Genomic DNA, 23894 nt, shown 5'->3' with positions numbered 1-23894 from the left:
TAATAATAATAATAATAATATCAGGTTTGACAAAACTGGCTAGTGATTCTTAGGCTTTTTCCTCACTGATGGCACTTTGAACTTTGTAACCCTTTCTGTGGCACCCCCACTTCACATCAAGTTAGTTTTTACATAAAAATGTACAGCATGTCTAGATTACTTTCATTAATCAATTTAAATTATTATCCATACTCAGGCCAAAATTAACACAGTACATACCCAGATACACACATACAGAGCTCACCAGCAAAATAACCAGTAGATAAGAGTTATGAATGCGGATCTAGGGAAAAACCGGTGATTGACAACACTGAAAACCGATTCGACACACCAGCTGAAGAAAAATGTCAGAGCAAGTGCCTTCTTACAATAATTAATCACAGGCAGACTTCTGCAAACGCTATCTTACAAATGGACGTTGAGACGATCTAGGCAAGACAAAATTCATAATAATCCTCAGGTACCCATGGGCACTGTCTGTGGCATCCAGTTTGAGAAACACAGCTTAAGCTAGAAGCCTATTTTGGCAGACTCAGCTGGTGCACAGTGCTGTCACTACCCGCATAATGGCAAAGCGATTTCCATTCTAAAAGATGGTATGTGTGTTCACGCAATGTACTGTACTATTATCAGCACACATCTACATGGACTAGTCTAGGCTGTGACACCCGCAGTATAAATTAACAACACACTAAGCTGAAACCTGAAGCACCTTGCCTATTTAGCTGTGAAGCAACATTCTTCATTATGTGATACCGAAAATCGTGACAAAAAACGGAAGGTAAGGAGAACCATGGACGGGAAACGATGTGCACTAAGTTTAGGTGTTCTTAAAATGTTTTTGCCCAAGGCGCCTAAACTGTTATTTTAATGGGACGGGGTCAGCTAGTGGTCAGTGCTACTTTTCACGGGAGGAGGATCTATAATCAGGCTAAAGGAACAAACTTCTTTAAGAACTAAGCAGATGCAAACTTTAACACAAGCAGATACCCGTAAGCTTTAGTAAAGCTGTGGCATTTCGTGCCGCACAGGGTGTCTCAGGAGTTATCCTCTTCGGGAGAAAGGTGAACAATTATCTTTTAACCCATCATCTAGGAAGATGAGGGCTCCTTATGTCTAGGGAAGGCTTTACCCTCTCACAACTAGACAAATGTTTTTTTTCATTAACCAACTACAACTTCGAAATAGTTATTTTTTCACTGCAGTCTTTTTAAATCACTTTGTAGATTAGAAAAGACAAGATTGTCTTCTATTCTCTCTTTTCTTTTCTGTAACTACCTTTGTAGAGAAAAAGGCTACTATGCATTTCAGAAGCGATGTTACATCGTTCTCTAGGTATGGCTAAGTAATGAATTATTGGATTACATTCGTCTTCTTCCACAAATACTATCAGGCATGCAAATACCTTATTAAGGTCTTAAGAACTAATAACGGATACCTCGATAACTTCTTAGGCGACGACTGGCAGTTGCCAGATTATGAGCCTAATCCAAGACTTTGTAACTTAATTATACCCGGAAAAACGATGTAACAGCGCCTCTAAAGCGCATACTTGTACACAGAGAGAAATCTATCTGAGAGGCTCCAGCTGAGCGTTAGCTCAACAAGGGTGCCATAAACAAGTGTTGCAGGTGTAACGGAAGGTGTCACTCTTGGACAGCAACATCCAGATGGGAGGCTCGCCTTCTTTCAGGGGGGCAGTTGTTACAGACGAAACTCTGTGCTATGACCAAACATACCCAACAGGCAAAGCAAGAAGAAAAAATTAAAGGAAAAAAATCTGCTTGAGGAAAGTAAAACGCAGCAGGGGAACAAATAGAGGGCCTCCCCCACCAATGCCCTCTTAGCAAACTACTGACGAGGCAACAACTACTATTCTCTTCGTTAAGGTTAACATGCATTTACACCAAGGCGCAAAACACATGTCCTGTGAAAGCCATTGCCGAGGCAGACTGTGCAGCGGCAGAGAAATACGCAGGAACTGAAACGCCACAGCGCAGGCAAGAATGACGAATGCTGCCTCGGTGCATGGGCTGGCTGCTTCAGGACTCAGCCTCAGTGTTTTGCTGATTCACATTCTGTTAAATGCAGCTTAAACTAGTCTACAACTGTTTGTCTGTGGTTTATAGCGTAGATACACTTCCTTATCTATTAGCATGGGGATGACCTTGTTATAATACCAGTTTAGCACTGTGTACTAGATGAGCAAGTCTCATTAGTATTATTATTACTATTATTATTATTATTATTATTATTATTATTATTATTATTACTAGTAGTAGTAACAGTAGTAGTAGTAGTAGTAGTAGTAGTAGTAGTAGAAGAAGAAATGTACTACCTACCATTTTTCTACACTAAGAGCGCTCGGTCTCTCTGTTTGTTTACCTTCTCATAAACAAGAGATACGTAATACTCTGATCTTGTCAGCTTAACAATAACAATATTCTGATTTACTTATCTATTTTTATTTATTTATTTATCTATCTATTTATTTAAATTACTTATTATTTTTTATACCCCGTTATATGAAAGAGGACAGGTGTGTTGGGGATGAAGGAGTTCAGCTATCTATGAGAAAAAATAAAAGTGCTGTTTTCTAGTAACACTCGCTTCGTCCTCAAGCTGGAAGGAGGAGCTCTTACTGAACGCCTCGTGAATATTTTCTGAAGATGGAGATTCGAATGGTGTGTCGAGAGATTCAAGATATTTATACTAATCTGATATTTGGCACCTTCTTAGGAAATGTTTGAGGAGTATCAAAGACCGTGGGCTGCAGTCACTTCTGCTGTGTTCAAAGGAGGATAATCACTGGAAAAACGTAGTGGAATTGCATGGGACAAATCAGTGAACTGCTTTACACGACTCTACCACCCTATAACGTACGTTATAGGGTGGTAGAGTCACATACTGACTCCGTGAGTCAGTATGTGCACTGCCTCTTTCAGACAACACCATTGTGACACCGATATGTCAAATGAGTATTGAATAAGATGAGTTTTTATTTTATATATATCAAAACAGATTCGAGCATGAGATGCATGTCTTGTATTGCCATGAACTGATTCACAAGGCTGATCCTAACACCATGTCGAGGGTTGGTGAGCACGAATTTCCTACAACATTGACACACACAGAAAAGACGCTTATCACCTGTCAACAAAGGAAGATTGAAATGTCATACCTTGCCTTCTCAGGGGAATCAACGCGATTAATTATACAGGAGTGGGTGCGCCGTGGACTCCATTAAGTTGCTACTAAAAAGAAGATATGCGTATGTCGCGCATTGCTGGATATATACAATAAGGAACAGTTTATACACGTATGCTGTCTCTGAGCAGGAAACTAAAGGGTGAAGCGATTCTTCCTTTTGAAGTGATTACTAACAAACCTAGTAGTAATCATGGTTTTGTGAATGTCTTACTTGGAAGCACAAATTTCATTACAACGAAGAAGAGATCATATATTTTTTTTTTTTTTCACTCATCATCTTATTAACTACATGTTAAGCTAGTACACAAATGTTTAAGTTTATAATAATTAGCATTTAGTTCATACATCTCTTTTATCACACTTGTATTCTTTTTGAACTTCATTAGGGACTTTTTATAATATATATATATATATATATATATATATATATATATATATATATATATATATATATATATATATATATATATATATATATATATATATATATTATGAGTGGATTGACGTGACCGGAAATGTTTCGTTATATTTTAGAAACAAAGTTCCCTATTCAATTCAGTGCATCGATGGTGCAAGATGCAGTTATAAATATTTTCTTCTTTCTACTAGCAATTATGCGAGTGAATGATCTCACTTAAGAATTCACATCATTTTTATCCTCAATTTATAATCACTAGACACAAACGTGCGAACAAAAGCCACTATGAGTTTTCTCTGTGTCATGTCGCAACTTTACTGCTACCTAAGAGATCTGAAACAACTGATCTCTATTTCCTAATTAAGCTGTTTAAATTTCACATAGTACCGGAATATGGAGAAAGATGTAATCTACTGTTGCTCGTGCATAGAGACAGTATAGGCTTGTTGGTAGGGTAATTTGTGTGTGATTAGTGTGGTTAGGTTATCGTTTTCCATTTACGCCAAGGAACATTCAGTTCGATTAACTTTACCCCAGTCCATACGTTCACATACTAAGGGAAGGTTGAATGTTATTCCATTGACACCCCCTCTCATTCTCCTTGATTGGTCATTGTAACCTAATTACCTCTGCGATGAGAAGATGGCGTGGCTGGGCTGCTTCCTCGCAGCACTCACGCCTTCCCTCCAGCTTGGCTCTCCCTCACGCACACCAAGCCTCAACACTTCCACACCTTCAGCTCAATGGCGTCTCACGCCCTCCTGGCTGCGGTGGTCACGGGATACACCTTGTGACTGGAACCGGTTACTGAAGCATTTCACGAAGGTCCAGTAACACTTCACATAATATAACTCATTATCTTTAAGTGTAAGATACCGCAGAAACGAGTGTGGCCACGTAATTGGATCCGATGTAAGGTATTATTGACATTTTCCTAGTCAGCACTAAAATAAAGGAGAGATGCGACGGTTAAGATGGAAGAAACAATGAAAATGAAAATAAGAAAAAAAAAAAAAAACAGCGTTCGGCAACACCTTCTCGTACACGGCCCGGCAGCAGACTGCCCGGCAGTGACAACCAACGCCTTGAGAATTAAATTACTCCTATTGTGATCCGCATCAGTTATGGATGAGTTGCATTTTGCAAGGAGAAAAAGAAGATTAACACTTTCTTCTCTGCAAGTAGTCACTGGTCAAAAGCTACAGAATTTTGAGAAAAAAAAAGGTCTTCCGAGTGTTAAGTCCAGCTAAGGCATGGAAAACATCACTGTGAAATATCTTAATGGGCAGCATGAACTTAATTTTTGATGATCGCTTTTGACTGTTTGGGGACCGGCATCTCAGTGGGCCTTTTTTTTCTTATATTATGTTATTGCCCTTGGCCGGTGCCCCTCCTACTTAAAAAAAAAAAAAAAAAGTGCCAGAAATCAAGAGAGGAATGGGATCTTGAAAGATTTTGACACTTTCTATTAATGAAGTTTTTGGGTAGATGGAGAACATACTTGGCATGATTCCGGGCAGAAATATAAAGTGCGTGGGATTCAGGTAATGGAAAGGAACCTTTTGCGGGCATACACTGATGACGATGTACAAAACCTCTAGGCTAGTAAGAAGTAATTATTCAAAATCTTGCATCCTGCTGAGCAGTAGGATTGTTCAAAATACAGGTCACGACCTATCAAAGCCTCTTTTCACTGGGTCGTCCTTCACTACTCTTCGTTTCACCACGCTGTTTGCTGTTCATGGTCTTACCTTGGAGAGTGTGTCGGAGCTCGAGGACTGGATGATGACGTGAGGAGGAATAGGAATCTAAGTATGTGATTAATTTTCCTATTGGGAACATGGAGATTATGTGGATGTTCAACAGGTAGCTGACAAATTGCATGACTCACTTGTTACAGAATCTCATTTTCTTGCGTTTCTAAGCGACTTGAATAGTCGTTCGTCAAGGCGAGGGATTTGAGGAGTCTCTGTCGATGATAAGGCAAACTAATGAACATTCTTGACACCTCTATTGCCTGTTATGACCAGCAGCACCATCGCGACATGTTCATCGCCATAGGTTTAGGAATGCAAGGTCTCAATTCTATAATGCGGTTTTGAGTCTATAATCTGCCTTCAGAGCTTGACTTTCTTGATTCCTACTCTTGCTTGCCTATGTGATGCCCATGTTTCACTTAAGTGAAGCGAGGTGGGATCACAGTCCATATAGCATATGGTAGGATCTATGACTCTCTTCCAGCCAGCAGATCATTAGTTATAGACGTCTCGTTAAATTGTGTGGTCACTTTCTTAGTGTAACAAAGGGACGAATAATACAACATATTGACGTCAAGACTAATACTATAAGTGCGACAAATTGTTGTAACTCAGAGATAAGACTAACAGCCTTAAAATACCAACTTGGTTTTGGGACAAATGTTATTACCATTTTGTACACATGTTGATAAATCCCATTCCTCATTAATATCATATATATTTTAACTGGAGATATAGAATAATAGTATATGATACATAAAAAGGTTGTTCTAGGCTGAAATATTAACAAACCTTGAATGGAGATTGTATGTTCCGTAGGTAAATAGTTCTGTGGGTTTGTGTTGGCAGGCTGGCCGGCGTGTCTTTCAAATCCACAGTCCTTTAGGAAACTTTTGACCATGCCGACAGTGCTTTTGGTGGACGTGTCGCTGTCGATGAGCCGCGGGGAGGAGGAGGATGAGGAGAAGGAAGGCGGCGGGGAAGGACAGTTACTGCGAAGGGACTTGGCGGCGCTCGGGTGCAGTATAGTGCTGGACCACTTCATGCAGCACTGCAGGCTGGAGTTTGTTTCACTAGTCAGTGTTCTCACTAACGCATGGTTGACATCTTACACTAAGACTGTTGTTTCATGTAGCACTTCCATTTTTTTCATATCCTCTCCTCCAAAAAAAGAAAAAAAAAACCTGACAAACTTTGCTCCTACAGATTGTTTTCTCATCAACATACAAAGTATTGATGCCCTTCACCCGGGACTTCGAGGCGATCAAGAATGCTCTCAGCCTAGCTGACGAGTGTGACCGAACCAACCTGGAGGTGGGGCTGGTAGGGGCTGCTCAGCACATTTTGGAAGAGTGGGGCAACGGAACACCTTGCCAGGTATTTCCTTTGTCACATTTACCTGTCATGCACATACCTTTTTCGTTACCATCTCACACCAAATATGTGGTGTCCCCTGCTGTAGTGAGGTAAGCGACACATGTTCAAACTGTCACACGCATCGGATAGTCCAACTCAATCTCTTTTATGAGGTAACTGATATATTCTGAAAGTCCAAAGGATGAGTCAATAAAGCTGAAGTCTATCATAAAAATTTAACTTTCCACTGATTGATACACAGTAAGATATTTTGTGCTAAAGAGAAGCAAGTGCCCGAGAGAGGTGCCATAACCAATCAGCTTGTAGGATTATGGTGAGTCACCACCTCCCAGGTGTGGGCAAGTGCCTTGCCTTGTGTACATCAGTACACTTTTTCATATAGTTTTCTTTTTACTTAACCTTTTTTTGGTAAGTAATGATGGATGATAGTGACTCTGGTGACAGCCTGAGTCTTACTTCACCCTCAGAAGTGAGAAAGAAGCCACGGAATGAGGAAAAATGAAGCCTATGGCCATTAATATTAAGTTAGCATTACACAAGGAAACAATTTTCAGAAAGCATTACACAAGGAAATAATTTTAGAAAACTATATTTTAGCTCCCTTTGAACAAAATGAATCATTGAAGAGGATGTACAGTGTGTCTGAAGTTCTTATAAGAGTCGCATTAGGTTGTACCATAACTGATAGGCAATGTTCACCACTAAGCTCTCTCATAGCCTAAGGCTTCTAAAGTATCAGCAAATAAGATAACATAATATATTTTCATTTTCATCGTAAATTATTGAAAATATTGCAGCTTGCAAGACAAGCAATACCATTCAGTGACATTCACTTATCCATGTGATACACACATATAATGCTGCATTTTGTTATTGTTTTGTTATAAGTTTTATTATGATGATAATGATATTTCCATCATATTTTGCCTTATTAATGTAAACAACAAAGAAGAAAGCAGCTTTTGACAGTTCCAGTGCAAATGCTAAGTATGGTCATTTACCTTACTTCAGTTACCAGTGCTGGAGTGAGGTAAGTACTGGCACAGCTGGATGGGGAGTGAGACTTTCAAATTCCGTTTTCTCAATTTTTTGTTTGTGTTGCTTACCTCATTACAGCAGAGGATGCCACATATCTTCCTTTACCACCCCTTGCCTGGCACTACCAAGTTCAGTAGTCAAGAAACAGCACAGTCACTCACGAAGTTGTAGGAAGTACTTAGCGTAGGTAGAGGAAACCCACACAGTAGGTACACATTAAACAACGAAACTCTGGTAGATACAGGGTACAAGAAAGATTTAGGAGTTATAGTTAGCTCTGAACTCCGTCTAGGAAAACAATGCATAGAGGCCAGAAACAGGGCCAGATACTAGAATTCATTTTTAGGAGTGTTAAAAGTAGAAGGCCGTAAGTAATATTAAAGTTATACTTGGCGCTGGTCAGACCTCATCTAGACTACGCTGTGCAGTTCTGGTCCCCACATTACAGGAAAGATATAGGTCTATTAGAATCAGTACAGAGGAGAATGACTAAAAGGATACAGGGGATGAAGAGTATTCCTTATGAGGTGAGGTTGAAGTTGTTAAATTTACATTCTTTAGAGACGTAGGTTAAGAAGGGACCTGATAGAAGTCTTTAAGTGGTATAAGGGTTATAACAAGGGGGATGTAAGCAAAATTCTTAGGATCAGCAACCAGGGTAGAACAAGAAATAATGGATTCAAGCTTGAAAAAATTAGGTTTAGGAAGGAGATAGGAAAAAATTGGTTCACAAATAGAGTGGTAGATGAGTGGAACGGACTCAGTAATCACGTTGTTAGTGCTAGGACATTAGAGAGAGAAGATTAGACAGGTTTATGGATGGGGATAATAGATGGAAATAGGTAGGTATATTTCATAAAGGGACTGCCACATGTAACCCTGGTCGCTTCTTGCAGTTTCCCTTATTTTTTATGTTCTTATGTAAGTTAGTCAAGTCTCTGTTTCATAGACGTGCAGCACTCCGCTACATTTAGCATTTTCACACATTGTTAATCCTTTGATCAAAGAATCTATCAATTACCTTGTTTTGTAAGGATGTAGTTAGAAGATCAAAGGACTGAAGATTGAGGGAAAATGGAAGCAGGTTACTCTACTTTTAACTGCAACTGCATCTCTTCCATCACCACTTGCTAGCTTTCTCTGCACCACCAAGCCAGCCCACATCTTGTTGCTAATATATGCCAGATACAGTGGTACATCAGATTGTAGGTACTCTTGGTAGTGAGTGATTTCACTTACGAGTAAATGATATTAGGAAAAATGTTCCAGGTTTCAAGGGAATATAGTAAAACCCTTATAACTTGGCACTGTATAACTCAGAATTTTGTATGACTTGGCAAAGCAACAAAATGTTCATTAAAAAAAATCAATTTTTAATTCAAACAAATAATAATAAAAAAAAAATCATGCATCTCGGCAGTAATTGTATAATGTAACGCAGTATTATTGTGAAAACACTGTCACTGAAAATCCGAGTTCCACATCTTGCCACAAGGCCTCCCTCTGCTTGGGCCACATGACTACAGCAGCCTCTTCATTAGCAAGTGTTGTTTTAAGCTTTTACTGCTGCTGTGTAGTGCATTGTTTTCAAAATTTTGACTCGTTTATGCAAATAGTGGAAAGAGGAATGGAGGATTTGCATAACTTGGAAAATTTAATAACCTGGCAAGGCTGGAGCCCCTATCATGCCAAGTTATAGGGTTTTACTATATTTGAGTTATGAGTGGTATGTACATGTTTATATCAAAATTTTTGCCCAACAGAAACAAGACTCACAGTACAAATAAGAACTTATAAAAACTCACTTGTCATATAAGCAATTGGATATAACGTCATTTGGTTGAGGGTAAGGAGGTTTATCTTTTTCAAAAGCACTTCCTTCTGTGGTCTGATTTGCTCACTTGTTTCTTTCAAATATTGAAAACCTGTTTAAACAGAGTACCTGACCCACCGTGTTTTCCACCAGGCAGCAGACGGTCAAGGAAGTAGCTGCTCAGTCACATCCTTATTTATTTGTGCTCCTCATTATGTTCATTGTGCTTTTAAGTTAAATGAATTTTATTTATATAAGGCACAATATTGCCCAATAACTTGGTTGCTAAGGATGATGTTAGTAAGAAGAGGAAGGACATAATTACTATAGAAACTAGAAAGATTGTAGAAAAATTTCTTTTGCGTTATAAGTTTCATGTTATGAGTGTCATGAAATAAATTAAATTTGGAATCTGGGATACCATTGCATGTTCTCTTCATGGTTGCCATGCCAGGAACCCTATTATCATTTACTACATCCTGCCTGGCACTTCTTATTCTGTCAGATACTTCCATATTGAACTATTCTTTATTATTTATTTCAAATTTTAGTTATTTTTATTTATTGAGGGCTGTCCTGCACCATATTACTAACTGCAGATGTGCAGTTGTTTTTCTAGATAGGATTTGATCCTTTTGCTTCATGTGATTTGACGTCTATTGTTATGGGACGTTTATATTGACTGAGCGCAGCAGGCTTCTGGGTTCAGGCAGGAAGTTAGGAAGTGGGGGGACTTGGAGAGAGCATTGGTGACAAGAGGTTGTTTGTTGGAAGTCGTGTGTTTGTTTCATGCTGGCTGGTGGTCTCTGCTTTGTATGCTGATTGGTTCTTCCTTTTATGTATTACTTGGTTTTATTTCTTTTATGTCCTTTGTGTGTTTGTGGGTTTTCCATCTATCGTGTTTAATTGGTTTTTACTTTTTATGTGTTCTGTGGTTTTCTTCATTTTTCTTATGATCTCTGATTCATGTTTGGTGGTTTCTTGTTACTGAGTCAATTATATTTTTCCTGTCTTTTGTCATCCTGCTATTTTACAGCAAATATGCAAAAAAAGGAGAGGAATATTACATTAGATTAATATTTTTCTCATGCAATCCTATTATCTCACTCGTACCATCAACATTATGAAAGTAAACACTTTGTAACTAGATGATTGGTGCTGTTCACTGAGAAGCTTATCTATTTTAGTGCAGCCTGGTTTGAAGTACATGTATGTTGAAATATGAAAATCTTTCCTTAAGTGTATATTCTCTAAACATGACATAGTACAGCAAGAAATGTGGTTCTTGGGAATTGGCAGCTTTCATGATTAGCTCATATTTTCTCAAAAGAATATTTGGTTAGTTTGCCTTCATGCCTTTCAGATTGTATTGGTAACAGATGGCAATGCAGGCACTGGGCAACACCACCTTCAGAAGACTTTGATGGCCTCACACTCCCGTGGGGGCTCCCAGTTCCCTCTCCCATTCCCTTTCCCTGCCAAACTCAGCATCATCTGCATAGCTAACCCTGATGAACCTTGCCTACAGGTAAGCTTTTATGGAAGTGTGGGAGTGCAGGCAAGGTTGTTGTTTTTGTGAGTGAATAGTTTGTGATTCTTCAATGTTGTGTAATTGTTTACATTGTGAGCATTACTTCTGTCTTATTGTTGAGGTAAGAATAGATAATAGGTAAAATTAAAGGTTATTTGATAATATTCCATGACATCTCAGACTCTTATATTTGAATGTAAACTCAAGTTGGATGTAAATTAAGGGTCCAGACTTAGTCCTTCTTTCTTGACAGACCTCCCGGCCCATCTACCAGCGTCTGGTGGAGCTCAATGGAGAGGGAGACATCATGATCCCTGAGGGCAAGCTCACCAGAAAGGTATGCATGTCTGGGATGTGCACAGAGGCTGCCTGCTGGTCTTGTTCTGTGTGTCAGGGATGAGTATCTAGAGTTTGCTTTCATCTGTGATCTGTATTGGTATTTGTCATTCAACATGTCAGGTGTTGGTGACCTGCCAGTGTGTCATTACTTTCTATCCTGTGGTTCATCATGACTCACTGGTGAGCTATTTTTAGATATTGATATGAGATGTATATTTTTTGATGCACAAATAATTGTATAATAAATAACTGATACAGTATTGAAGAAGGCAAAATTATCAGTTTCACTGTTCAGAATTGAAGTTACTCTATTTATGCTCACTTTTATGCAAAAATAATTCAGAATTTAGTGTTATCCATCATAATACATATTAATGTTGGAAATATATTTAAGGATTAAAGATGTCTCTGGATTCAGCAGCACTGATATATTACATCCCTCTATTCACTCTGATGGCTAGCGTTGTACTGGTGTATCAAAATTTTTCTTGCCACAAACAAGGAAACCTAGTTTTATTAGATGCACTTAACATATGATAGCAATCTACTCAGCAGTTTCCATCATACCCTGAAATCATGGTAATCAGATTTTGGAAATAGTTTTGATTATGGATGTTTAATAATTAATTCCAGAGCTGTAATTTTTTATTATTTTTCTCACTAATAAGTGATTTACACAATTATGCAAAAAACAAGATGCCATTTAAGATCCACAGCATAGTGCACAACTTGTAATTCCTGGCATTCTAACACAGTCAGTGACGGAGATGTTTGAGCAGCTCGTCAAGAACAACTTCTCATCCTACTCAGGTGTTCTTCACTGTGGCAATCTCTCAGCACCCATCACTCTCTCCCCACCTCCTCAGGTTTGTATGCTGTGTTTTACACTGCTTGTAAGACTTAGTCTTCTGCCCTGTGAAACACTTAAGGTAAAAATGTCAGGGATTTCATGTGGATGTGATGTTTATAGTTCTTTAAAGGATCTTCTCTCTCTACTTGATAACCAACAAAATGTGATTTCCTTACACATTTATATATATTTTATTGTATGACCAGAGTATTGTCATGCTTTTGTGTATCTTCAAATATGCATGTGATGTAACTTTCCTCTACTACTCACTTGTGTTTGTTGTGCAGCCATACTGCCGACACCATGACTTTGAGGCAGTTCGAGTCAGTGTGGACCCAGCCATACATGTCCTGGGCTTCCTCAACACTGGTGATGTGTCCTCTCCACCTGCATTCTCCAGGCATTTGGTGCTGCCTCTCTCAGCCAAAGGTGTGTGAGTGTGTGTTCCCATGCTTGCAATCTTGTAAATGAATGACAACTGAACATTTTCTCTTGACATTATTCTCCAGACACAACATCCACCTCACAGTAACCTCTGAACCTTGTTGCAGGTGACCTGGTGATGCTGCCCAAGAGTGAGCCAGGCAGTGATGATGAGGGTGGTGGTGGTGGCAGTGATGAGGGCAAGATTCCTTCCTTTTGTGTCTTGCTTCATGGAGGACTTAAGGTGAGACTTTCCAGGCTTTAGAAGCTCTTAAATCTTGGTCGTGTGTAATGGGTGGCTTGAAATAGTTTGTAGCTGAGATGAAGTAAACCTTATGCTCCTTGACCCTGATTTAATATGGTGGTTAATTATCTTCACCAGTAGTTCCTGACTCGTGTTTAATTCTACTTGGTTCAGATTTTTAGAGGAAGAAATTTATTTTCACAGGCTAAATAGATTTTCCATACCTAAATCCTGTAATTTATGTAAACCAGTGATGAAATAAATCCCCTGCAGCAATGAGGAATTACTGACATGTTGCCATTTTTATTGTATGACTGTAGCGTGAAAACATGGTGGCCTTGTGTCAGGTGGGGGAGAAGTGGTATGGCATCCTCTATTCCTGGGCAGACAACAAGAAGAAATCCAACTTGATGCTCTCACTTTTTGTGCCTGGTGAGTAGTGCCTAGTAATGGGTACAGCAGAAGAGTTCCTCTCTCACTAATTCTGCACTGCCTGATTAGCTTCACTTTATTTATAGCATTTTTCTTTATGTGAATGTGCTGCAAATTATTGTCTTATTATAAAACAACTATACTTTTATTTTGGTTTTTCTTTAGCATCTATCAAATTTTGTATGTGATATGAGAATTATGTCCAACTTCCATTTGTCTGGTTTTTTTTTTTTTTTTGAGTTAGTGAAGATGTTTTTAATTGAGTGTTAAGAAATGTGAGTATGGGTGTGGCACATTGTCTCTCTCAACCATCACCCATTGTGGTGATCATTTTGATATATAGATGTGTAACATTGGCCAGCAAGGTAAATTGTACACAACTATTTGCCAAAACACTTAATCCATTAGTATCTTGATCTGATTTTAACAAGAATTTGCCCAACAGGATTTGATGTCATACCATGGATGGGCAAACTTTCAAACCTTGGGCCAGCAAATCTACTGCCTGTCAATCCTTATGGCCCTTCAGACTCCTCTTCACCCTTTCCCCTCAAGGTAGGCATTCTATTGCATTTCTTTATCCATCAAAAATTCTTGTTACAATCTACCTATTCTATGTATTTGTTGGGTTCTATTTTTTTTTTAAACATCCTCTATGGACAGGTGCAGTGAAGTATCTTTTTCATACCCCTATACTCTTCATCCTTGCATACCTTCATCATTTTGTGCCTACAGCATCATGAATAAGGTACTATATCCTTATAGTATTGATGCTGTTGTTGCCTGTTTGCAAATGTGCATGCTACTCTTGTAGGTTAATTTATTGATGTCTAGGAATTTCACCTTTGGAGATATATATATATATATATATATATATATATATATATATATATATATATATATATATATATATATATATATATATATATATATATATATATATATTGTTCATTCTTTTCTCCTTTTGTAATAAAAAGTTTCTTAGTTGAGTAAAATGAGGTGAAAGCTTTACTGTTCTAGTGTACGTATCTTATACTGTTGCTGTACAGAATTGGTTCTTAAAAGAAAAATTAGTGAAATCTAATCATCTTAACCTTTTCCCTGTGTCATTGAATTTTGTACCTTTGTACACTGGTTACAGGTTCAAGAGAAGAAGAGTTATGCCCTCAACTCGGTGGTGTGGGTGCGGCAGGGTGGGCTGCAGTCAGACATCCAGAAGATATTAAGACATGCCCGCAAGTTGCCAGATAAGACCCAAAGCTTTTACAAGGTACACAAGAGTAGGGAGGAAAGAAGAGCTGTTAGAGGTGTGCTATGAATAGTACATCTTAATAATTTTTGTTGAATTTAGCCTTAAAATACAATAAACATGTAAGTAACTTGAAAATTTAGTTGATAAATGAGCTTGCATAAATCAGTTGAAACTTAAATATCTACATTCTATTAGATACTATTCTGGCTTATTCATATTGTAATACAGAATAATGCTCAGAATAATGTTATTTAATTCTATAGGGATAATTGTGCATGGGACAAGGATTCACCTTACTGACCTAATCCCACCTTTATCTTTGGACAGGAGTTGAATCGAGTGCGCCGTGCTGCCCTTTCTTATGGGTTTGGGGAGTTGCTGGAGGGTCTGGCCAGTGTGCTGGAGAGGGAGTGCACCCTTCTGCCCTCCTCTGCTCACCCCGAGGCAGCCATACAACTCCAGCATGCCTATGAAGCACTCCGTAATCATGACAAGAAAGATGCACGCCAGAATATAATGCCACTGAAGACAACTTACTCAGGGAATGACTGAAGCTTTCAGCAAGTGAGTACTAGATTTCTTTGTAGAGCCAAAACAAAGAATGTGTCATTTGTACTTCGTTGTATCTCAGTTGTTCCATACATGTAATTCCACACATCTCAAATACCTCTTCTCATATATTATATATATATATATATATATATATATATATATATATATATATATATATATATACACTCTTTTGCCTTCATATTTTATGTTTCAGCTTCATGGAATGCAGTTGCTTCTACCATTCTTTCAAAAAAATTATATTTGCATTGATTCCAAGTGCTCTGCATCCTCCAAGCACCATTCATTCCCCAAATCTTCCTTGCTAAAAACTGATCTTAACAATAACATAAATGCAAGTTTTGCTGGGAAATTAATAACTGCTTTAGATCTATCAAGAAATTTTATTAAAATTGTTACATTAGATGCATAAGAAAATTTAAAACTATTAATTCTGATCTAACTCTCCATGAGATGTACAGCATGTTGAGCCTTATGATATCCATGGTATGAAATACAGTAAAACAATAAAAAATACAAAAGGAAAGTCTCCTTAAGTCAATAAGTGTGAACAGTAATGAATTCAGATGATAAATATAAATAAAAATGATGCACACATGAGCACTGGTTTATAGGTTGAGTATTCCTCTCCATGATGTACACATGGCTACTACCTCTTCTGCTGAGAACACAGTTTTCCTAAGCTTTCTCTGTCTTTCAGGACGGTGGCCAGGAGACTGCGGTCGCCAAGGACATCCTCAGCTTCATTTGCATTCAAGAGCAGCAAAATCTGGTACAAATGGGATTATAATTAGTATTATGGGATAGTATTTATGAATTCCCTACTTTATTCAATTCAAAGTAGGCAAAAAGTTTTCCATCTGTCACTCATGAGCATGCAAATCTGGTACAAAGATTGCTATTTTCTCTTATTATACAACAGGGGATTATGCAGAGAGAGAGAGAGAGAGAGAGAGAGAGAGAGAGAGAGAGAGAGAGAGAGAGAGAGAGAGAGAGAGAGAGAGAGAGAGAGAGAGAGAGAGAGAGAGAGAGAGAGAGAGAGAGAGAGAGACCCTTGCCTTTTCTTTTTGGTGTCTGCATAGTCCAGTGTGTTGGCCAGGAGTAACTACTAGTAAAGAACATGATAGCTGTGGTAGCTTTGTCCAAGGCAGGCCTTCCAATCAAGCCAATCCTGACTTAGATAGGTATGAGTGTATTTTTGTCAGGTGCCAGAAGTGAAGGGACTGGTTGAGGAAGAAGCACAAGGCCTGCCTGCACCCCGTGTCTGGCCTGGCAGGCCTCAGTTAATATCCAGTTGCACTGCTTTGTCTTGCACTTTCTTGGCCATTGCCATCCTTTTATGGGTCATTGTGGATATTGATTTTGGCCTGCCAGACTGGAGATGTGGTGAATGCAGGTCTTATGTTCCTTCCTCAACAAATCACTTAACCCCTTCTGAAAAACATGCACACTCCCATCTGAGCCAATATCTGCTTGACTGGAATGCCTGACTTATACCATGGCAACCACAACTGTTGTGTTCTCAGTAGTAGCTGTCCTGGCCAACACACTGGGCTACGCCCAAACGTTGCACACCATCCTGGCTACATATTATACAACAATGCTATAAGTAGAAGAATACTACAAAGTGACAAGGCAGTAGGGATTGCTTTACTCTGTACTTTGATTCCCAATGAAAAATGGCATTGTGTGGTCTGAAATACCCATTTGAAAGGCAATTTCATATTGGTAAGTTATTCAAAATTAATCTATAAGTGAAAATATGGCTGACTATAAAGTCTACTAAGTTACTCTTTACTCTAGGCTGCCTAAATTGTGCAAATAATGTTCTGTAATCATATTGTCTGTCTGATGTTTTTTCTCTTCATAAATGGTTAACAGGAAATCTACGTCACAAATTGCCGGCACATTGCTCTGTCCATGTACAAGGAAAGTAGAAGAATGACTTAGTGAAAATATTCTAAAGTGGAAGATATAACAATTATATATATATATATATATATATATATATATATATATATATATATATATATATATATATATATATACAATTCTTGTCCTTTAATTATACTGCCAATACAATGCAGCCTGAAAGCTTGAAGTTAGATATATATATATATATATATATATATATATATATATATATATATATATATATATATATATATATATATATATATATATATATATATACAACTCTTGTCCTTTAATTATACTGCCAATACAATGCAGCCTGAAAGCTTGAAGTTAGATTACCTTAGGCTATTCATGGAAAGACAAAATTGCCATGAAGGTCGTTATTATTGAACATATGCTAAAGGATTAAGAATGAGTAATTTGGAATATCCTAAGGAAGTAAAGTTCCAATCATACCTTTGAGCTGCGAATTTCTTTGTTGCACTTTACTTGCACCATTCCTCTTGACTCCAAGAGTGTGCAGAGGGAAAGGAATTCTGTCTGATCCATTCCAGGAATCTGTTGCTTCTTGCATACTCGTGTGTAAACTTCATGAAACTGGAAAGTAATGGGTCCATGTTAGTGCTTCAAAGGATATATTATATGTGTAAGCATTATTTTTCTTACAGTAATGCAATATGAGGCCTTTGATAAGTTGCCATAATTGTCTAAGACAGTAAAATATTTATTCCATATCTGTAGCATCATTAGATCTCACCAAGTCCAAAAGCAGCATGCATCTGCCTAATCTTAATTTTGAAGCAGCCTTTCACTCAAACCACTTTTCCACTGCATTTCCACTGTGGGCATAGACATTCCCACAAATGATCACTTATCCTTGAAACTTTCCTAAACTCATACCATCATTATAATATAACTGCAAAGAGTATGACATGTCTGGTGAATATATTAACTATTGTTAACATTATCAACTAATATTTATTTTTCATAGCATTATCAACTAAAATTTGTTATTCATAGAGAAGTCCCTGTCATTAAATAACTGTTTCTTGAATTTCCCAGCAGACCACCAATGGCTTCAGGACTGGCACTAGTCTATTCTACAGACCACCATAGGAAGCTCTGGTTTCAACCACATTAATAATAAGGAACTTTTATATCTAACTATTTTTGAATAAAAAGAATGATCAAATACCTTCCCAAGTGTTACATCCTTGGATCGTGCATGCTTAAGAATCAGTAACAGACAGCAAATCACGATTTTCTGCTGCAATGGGAAGCTCTCGGGTGCGTTAGTCACAGCTGACACCACCCGGGACCCGTACACCTCATTGAAAATAGAGAGAATCTGTGGTATCTCTACCATCTTTGGTACAACACTGTCCACTGATGTCTTGGAAGTTTTCTGAGGACTGGCTGTAGGAAGAAAAAGCATTTTAGTAACATGTGTGATTTTAATAAATTTTTAATAACAAGGTGTGATTTTAATAAATGATTAATACTTCTGGGTGTCACTGGGAGTGACAGTATATGTGGGTGCTTTATCTCTGTGGAAAATGTTAGCATGGTGTAATGATACAAAATTCTGTAAGGCATGAAAGATGTGCTCAAAAGATGGACAGATTAATGAAGTATACAGAGGAAATTTGGAAGGGGAATAAATGAAAGGTAAATAAAAATAAATAAAATAAATAAATAAATTAATTAATTAATAATAAATAAATAAATAAATAACAATGGCATGTCATCATTGATGCTTCAATCAAAAGCAAAATACTATACCATTGGAAGGCTTAAGCACAGCCTGCTTGCGAGCCTGAGTCTCACAAAGTTCCACTGCCCGTCTGCAGACATCAAGAGCCTTCCGAACATCTCCAGCAATGGATGCCACCTTGCCTGCCAGCAACTGAATAGCAGCTGGACGGATGACTTGCACTTCACCAAGATTAGCCTGAAGTTGAATAATAATTTCATGAAGTTTTACAATGAAATGCCTTGTCTTCCAATACATTAATAACAAATACACAAGGTAAACATCATTATGTGGCCAAAACTATGACCCATAAGACTATTAATATAACTTTCTTCACTATACTCTATCTTTCATTCTTAAACATCTAAAACCTAATGCTCACACAGTTATACCTCTTTTATCCTATGGGTGATGATTTTGACAATCTCTGCTTTGGTGTATGGGGGGAAATGAAGAAGCTTTGGTTTGAAATTTGGCAGAGCTTGAAGGCGCGGGAGGATACGATCAGTAAGGTCAAGGGAGTTGGCAATGCCTACCAACACCAGGGAGGAGCAAGGCAGTGCTGGCCACTCAAAGATGGTATACAGCACTTCTTGATTCTTGCTGTCCAGTTGGTCCACCTCATCTAACATCAACAGGCTGAAAAATAAACCACCACTATAGATGATATACTGAAACATCAGACCAATTATGATTATAAACATCAAACAAATGACTAAAATTACCCACATTAAAACACAGAAAACATGGGCAGAAAGAAAGCCAGCTGATACTTTATCATATTGAGGTCAAATGCTCAATGCATTAATATTAAATCCTGGACATAACAGGAATATTCTTCTACAATTTGTGCAGAACAGTCTACACAGTTGTACATCTGAAGTGTAGTATAATTACTACTTACATGGGGTGCCTGGATGTAGCAAGTGCCTTCTCAATGGCATTCCTGTTCTCTCTCTCACTGGAGGACACACTCAGGCTTAGTTCAGAGGCGATGGTTTTGTAAATAGCAGCTGTTGTCTTGAGGGTCATGCAGTTAAGGAAGACCTTTTTAATTCTTTTCACCTGTGAATTTATGAACAGTCAAGAATGAGCAAGAGAGAATAAATTCAAAACATGAAAATTTAGTAGTCATTCATAAGCATCTTTAGACTGTTTTCAATCAGTCAGTACCTAGAAGCCATCTATCCTAAATGGAATGATTATGAAAGTTCTACAGAACAGCAGATGACTGATTAAGAAGAGGACACCTAAGGAATGTGTTGGGGCAACCGTGACTACAGTAAGCACCGAGAAAAGGATTTTATGCTTTGTTATACTAGCAACAATCAGTGTTCAATGATGCAAAACCAAAGCCATGCATGCATACACATACCAACTATCACCTCATACAACTGCTACCACATTTAACTAATTGAAAATGGAATGTGTAATGAGTAAACACACATCAGTACTAACAAAATCATCATTAATGAATGAATTTGCATATCAAAAGACAACAAGAATATAAAACAGCAAAGTTGCTCAACTAACCTTTAAACTTTCCAGATTAGAGTTCAATGAAGCTGTCTTGCCAGTTCCTGGAGCACCTGAGATATAGAGGGAACCTGGTTTGCCTTGAGTGAGGTGGTGAGTGAGGAATTCTCGTATTTCATCTGCTTGCTTTTCTCGACCCACCAGAACTGATGGTGTGCCAGTGTTAAGGCTTTGCCGCAGTGAACGGTATGCACTAACTGAAACAGAAAAGTATGTCAGTCATAGACCCTCAGGTGGCCAAACATGGGAAAGGAAAAGGAAGGAAGAGGAGCACCCTTATAAATTTTATACCAATTGTCTCTATAATATAAATGATTTTGCTCATGCGTACCATCTCAATGTAATTCAGCATTTGCATCTTGCAAATAGTGCATGTTTTAATGTAATTTGTGTATATTAGATTTTAAACTGCATACCATTTGGTTTGAAAAGACCCATGGCCAAATTCTTCTTGCAATTTGGGGGGCTGGCCAGGCTGAGTCTTGATACCAGTGAAGATGGACTGCTGCATTGCAAGGGTGACTGAAGAACCTTCATCAAGCTTCTCTGAGGACTAGCTTTATTTTCATTGTTTAGCTTCCGAGGGGACCTCCTGGGACTGGCAAGCAACAAAGGCTTCATGGGAGATTTTACCGGACTGTTCATATTGAGGCGCTTTACGACGGAACGAGATGGACTTTTGCACTCAGCTTTGGAGTGATGAGCTGTGTGGCCTGGAGTGTGGGGCACAGCAGTTGGTGAAGGGCCTATAGATGTGTGAGGCTTTTCTGTAGCTTTGGAATCCTGAGCAGTGTGGTCTGGAGCCTGAAGCACAGCAGCCAGTGAGGGAACTGTGAATGAGTGAGGCTTCTCTATCTTTGACACTGGCGAGTCTCTGGTGACTAATGAAGTGTTGTGTGGACCCGTTTGAGAAGGAATGAGAGATGCACCACATGAATTCACTTGAGATGGACTGGGTGGTGTGCTCAGATGGATTTCCTTTGATGTGGATAATTCAGGGGCTTTTTGGTGTTTGGAGGATGGACTAAGCAAAGATGGAAGTTTATCAGAATATTCCTTTGGAATTCCATTTAAGACTACAACCAGTCTTTTAGTGGGACTAAAACAATCTGCTGCATCTGTAATAAGAAACAAGGTAATATTAAAAACAACTGTTCAATAGTCAATACATTCCAAGGTACCTTGTAGACAACACAATGACATATTATCTCTTCCCTTTGTATAATTATCATGTCAACAAGATACCCCTAACATATACCTAAAACAAATTGCCGATGGATATAGTGGTTCTGAAGTTTATGCATCTGAAGGTAACTCCTATTAAGGATTTTCAACATTCCACAAAAAAAAAAAAAAAAAAAAAAAAAAAAAAGATATCCTAGATTGAGAGGGCAATGAAAATCAATGTAAAATATCAAACAATGAGCTGGGGAGCTATGGACTGCTACCTATTAGTACATTCTTGAAGTCTAGGCACTAATATGTACCTTGGAATTATTGTAACATATGGACAAAATGGTGCTGAGCAACACATACCTGGTGACAAAATTCTTCTCTTAGTTGGTGTCAGGTGTTCTTGATCCTTATCCCTACTTTTGGCATTTCTGCTGGGTGTTTCTGATCTGCTGGGGGTTCCTGGATATGTGTGAGAGATAGCTTCTGGGGATAACTTCTTTGGGGAGGTGAAATTTTCCTCTTGGACTGAAGTTCCATTTTCCCTCACTGATGGTCGCCTTGGGCTGGCATTTGTCTCTCGATAGCTTGTGACACAGTCCCTCTTTTTGGATGACGTTTGAACATTTCTGACTGAGCTAGTATTCTTGCTTGGTGTTACTGACGTGCCACGATAATCACTTGTAGAGACACGTTCTGGTGATGAGTCTTCTCCATATGCTAATTTCTTTGGAGTACAGATGTCTTTGTTGTATACATTAAAATGCTTTTTCTGAGGGCTAACACTAGTTTCACGATAACTTATGGGACACTTCTTTCGAGATGACCTGCGAGTGCTGTGGACTGTGGACTGAATTCTTGATGAGGTTCTTCTGTGCGCCACAGTTTCTCTGGGACTTACGCCAAGTGGAGGATCTAGTGATGTGGTTTCTTGAGAGCTGGAGTCATCTAGTATTATTTCATCAGAAAGTACTTCAGCACAATTGTATAAATGACTTCTGGCATCCTGTGTCTCTCTCTGTTCTGCCAACTTCCCAGATTTGATTCTTGAGGACTTTGTTTTGCGAATGGGGAAGGTGACTGATTCCTGTTTGGTTGGCATCTAAAAATAAATAAAAATAATTAAGTAAATGAACAAATAAAATGTTGTAAATATCAATAAATTAAATGTGAACTGTCACCAAGGAGTATTTTAGTGCAAAAGGCAACACAGATGCCATGCAAGTATAAGGTACTAAGTCTGATCTCCAGATGTGTTAGCTTATTGGTGAGACTTCCTAGCCCCTATATGGCATAATGAACAGGATCTGCAGGATGCACATTACCCTGGTCAAGGCATGTGGAAGGTGGCCTAGGGCAGGGAGATATGTGATTTGTCACCTGAGGATACCACACTGTAATGGGTAGTGTAGCCATCCAGCAAGCAGAAGGTCCCATGTTTGATTCCCTGAGTGGGGTTTGCTTTTCTGGTAAGGCTTCCCGACTCCCAACAAAATGCATGCAATTATTTCAAATTACTAAAAATAAACAGATGAGTACAATGAGAAAAAGCAAGTAATTATAAGTACAACAATAACAATGTGTTATGCCACAAGTCCCCTAAGTTTAAAAGAGTCGAATGAGTTCTATCCTAAACAAAAAATTACCCCCCTCCCTTAATATTCTATACAACTGGAAACTTCATAACGGGCTGTGGTATACATCACACAACCTCTGATAAAAGTCGGAGAGCGAGTCTGAAGGCTCCTGCGGGCTTAGATTCGAGGCGCCTTGGACAACAGGACACCTATCATGGCACCCACAAAACCTTCCACGGCTCCACGGTCCCATACGTTACGATCAGCGTAATAAACTAAATGTTTTTACTTCTCAATGACTTACGATGAGTCACGGGTTAGTATACTACAGCGTGTACCAACAAAGAGCCCAGCAGAACTATACACTGAAAGCAGCACTCCATCCAAGAGGAGACTACCTGGCGTCCTGCATGAGTCTGCCCCACTACATACACTCCACCGCAGCTTTCTTTTCCCCGTTCCTCCTGACATGCAATACACCAACACATGACCAGTACGTGTCCACTTTACTACAATCCTCTTACCCTGTATGGTGTTGAATGAAAGGTAAACACGAGCAGGCACCAACAGAGGAAGAAGTCGGCAGCAGGAGGTACACAACAGCTGCTACGGAGCACAGATGAATTTGGCGGGAAAGCGGAGCGTGAGCGGAGGCAGCCGCCCCCCCCCCGCCCCTGCCAGTGC

At 38.7% G+C, this 23894-nt stretch overlaps 3 protein-coding genes across 9 annotated transcripts in view; 1 reads left to right on the top strand and 2 right to left on the bottom strand.

Annotated features, from left to right (window-relative positions):
* LOC135115871 (protein scarlet-like) overlaps positions 1–4719 on the bottom strand; it is an 18137-nt gene extending 13418 nt beyond the window's left edge. Inside the window, exon 1 of one of the 2 annotated variants that reach the window (XM_064032955.1) lies at positions 4256–4719. The gene's annotated coding sequence lies outside the window, so the exon portion shown is untranslated. The remainder of the gene's footprint in view (positions 1–4255) is intronic. The other variant, XM_064032954.1, reaches the window with a different exon arrangement.
* On the top strand, positions 2785–18366 carry LOC135115872 (integrator complex subunit 14-like). Of its 4 annotated transcripts, XM_064032958.1 has the most exons (14): positions 2785–2879; positions 6295–6461; positions 6592–6762; positions 10977–11141; positions 11398–11481; positions 12239–12349; positions 12621–12762; positions 12885–13000; positions 13321–13432; positions 13878–13987; positions 14574–14702; positions 15012–15248; positions 15955–16026; positions 18234–18366. In XM_064032958.1, the coding sequence occupies exons 2-12, from the start codon at positions 6321–6323 to the stop codon at positions 15234–15236; spliced, it is 1506 nt and encodes a 501-aa protein (XP_063889028.1). In that variant the 5' UTR covers positions 2785–2879; positions 6295–6320; the 3' UTR covers positions 15237–15248; positions 15955–16026; positions 18234–18366. The 4 variants fall into 4 exon arrangements, with proteins under 4 accessions (XP_063889028.1, XP_063889029.1, XP_063889027.1 ...); XM_064032957.1 differs by lacking the exon at positions 2785–2879 and having other exon boundaries at positions 6194–6461; positions 18237–18366; XM_064032956.1 differs by lacking the exon at positions 2785–2879 and having other exon boundaries at positions 6194–6461.
* Positions 15618–23894, bottom strand: LOC135115869 (cell division control protein 6 homolog). 3 transcript variants are annotated; one of them, XM_064032950.1, is made up of 11 exons: positions 23735–23863; positions 22959–23150; positions 21997–22735; positions 20877–21578; positions 20458–20657; positions 19829–19989; positions 19317–19563; positions 18954–19122; positions 18367–18587; positions 17628–17768; positions 15618–16023 (listed from the first exon to the last, which is right to left on the bottom strand). In XM_064032950.1, exons 3-11 carry the CDS (start codon positions 22733–22735, stop codon positions 15904–15906), a joined length of 2700 nt encoding a protein of 899 aa, XP_063889020.1. In that variant the 5' UTR covers positions 22959–23150; positions 23735–23863; the 3' UTR covers positions 15618–15903. The 3 variants fall into 3 exon arrangements, with proteins under 3 accessions (XP_063889020.1, XP_063889019.1, XP_063889021.1); XM_064032949.1 differs by lacking the exon at positions 22959–23150 and having other exon boundaries at positions 23735–23894; XM_064032951.1 differs by lacking the exons at positions 22959–23150; positions 23735–23863 and adding an exon at positions 23345–23485.

This window comes from Scylla paramamosain, chromosome 30, assembly GCF_035594125.1.
Source record: "Scylla paramamosain isolate STU-SP2022 chromosome 30, ASM3559412v1, whole genome shotgun sequence".
In the NCBI taxonomy this organism is placed as follows: domain Eukaryota; kingdom Metazoa; phylum Arthropoda; class Malacostraca; order Decapoda; family Portunidae; genus Scylla; species Scylla paramamosain.
The sequence above is the reverse complement of the archived record's forward strand: the minus strand, read 5'-3'. Positions and strand labels throughout refer to the sequence as shown.

Excerpts from the sequence above, each read along its gene's own strand:
- LOC135115872 (XM_064032957.1), top strand. The coding sequence starts at position 6,285 with ATGCCGACAGTGCTTTTGGTGGACGTGTCGCTGTCGATGAGCCGCGGG. Across the intron at positions 11,142-11,397 it reads CTGATGAACCTTGCCTACAG|ACCTCCCGGCCCATCTACCA; the intron begins GTAAGCTTTTAT and ends CTTTCTTGACAG. Across the intron at positions 14,703-15,011 it reads AGACCCAAAGCTTTTACAAG|GAGTTGAATCGAGTGCGCCG; the intron begins GTACACAAGAGT and ends ATCTTTGGACAG.
- LOC135115869 (XM_064032949.1), bottom strand. The coding sequence starts at position 22,735 with ATGCCAACCAAACAGGAATCAGTCACCTTCCCCATTCGCAAAACAAAG. Across the intron at positions 19,990-20,457 it reads CTAATCTGGAAAGTTTAAAG|GTGAAAAGAATTAAAAAGGT; the intron begins GTTAGTTGAGCA and ends ATAAATTCACAG. Across the intron at positions 18,588-18,953 it reads TGTGCTTAAGCCTTCCAATG|CCAGTCCTCAGAAAACTTCC; the intron begins GTATAGTATTTT and ends TTCTTCCTACAG.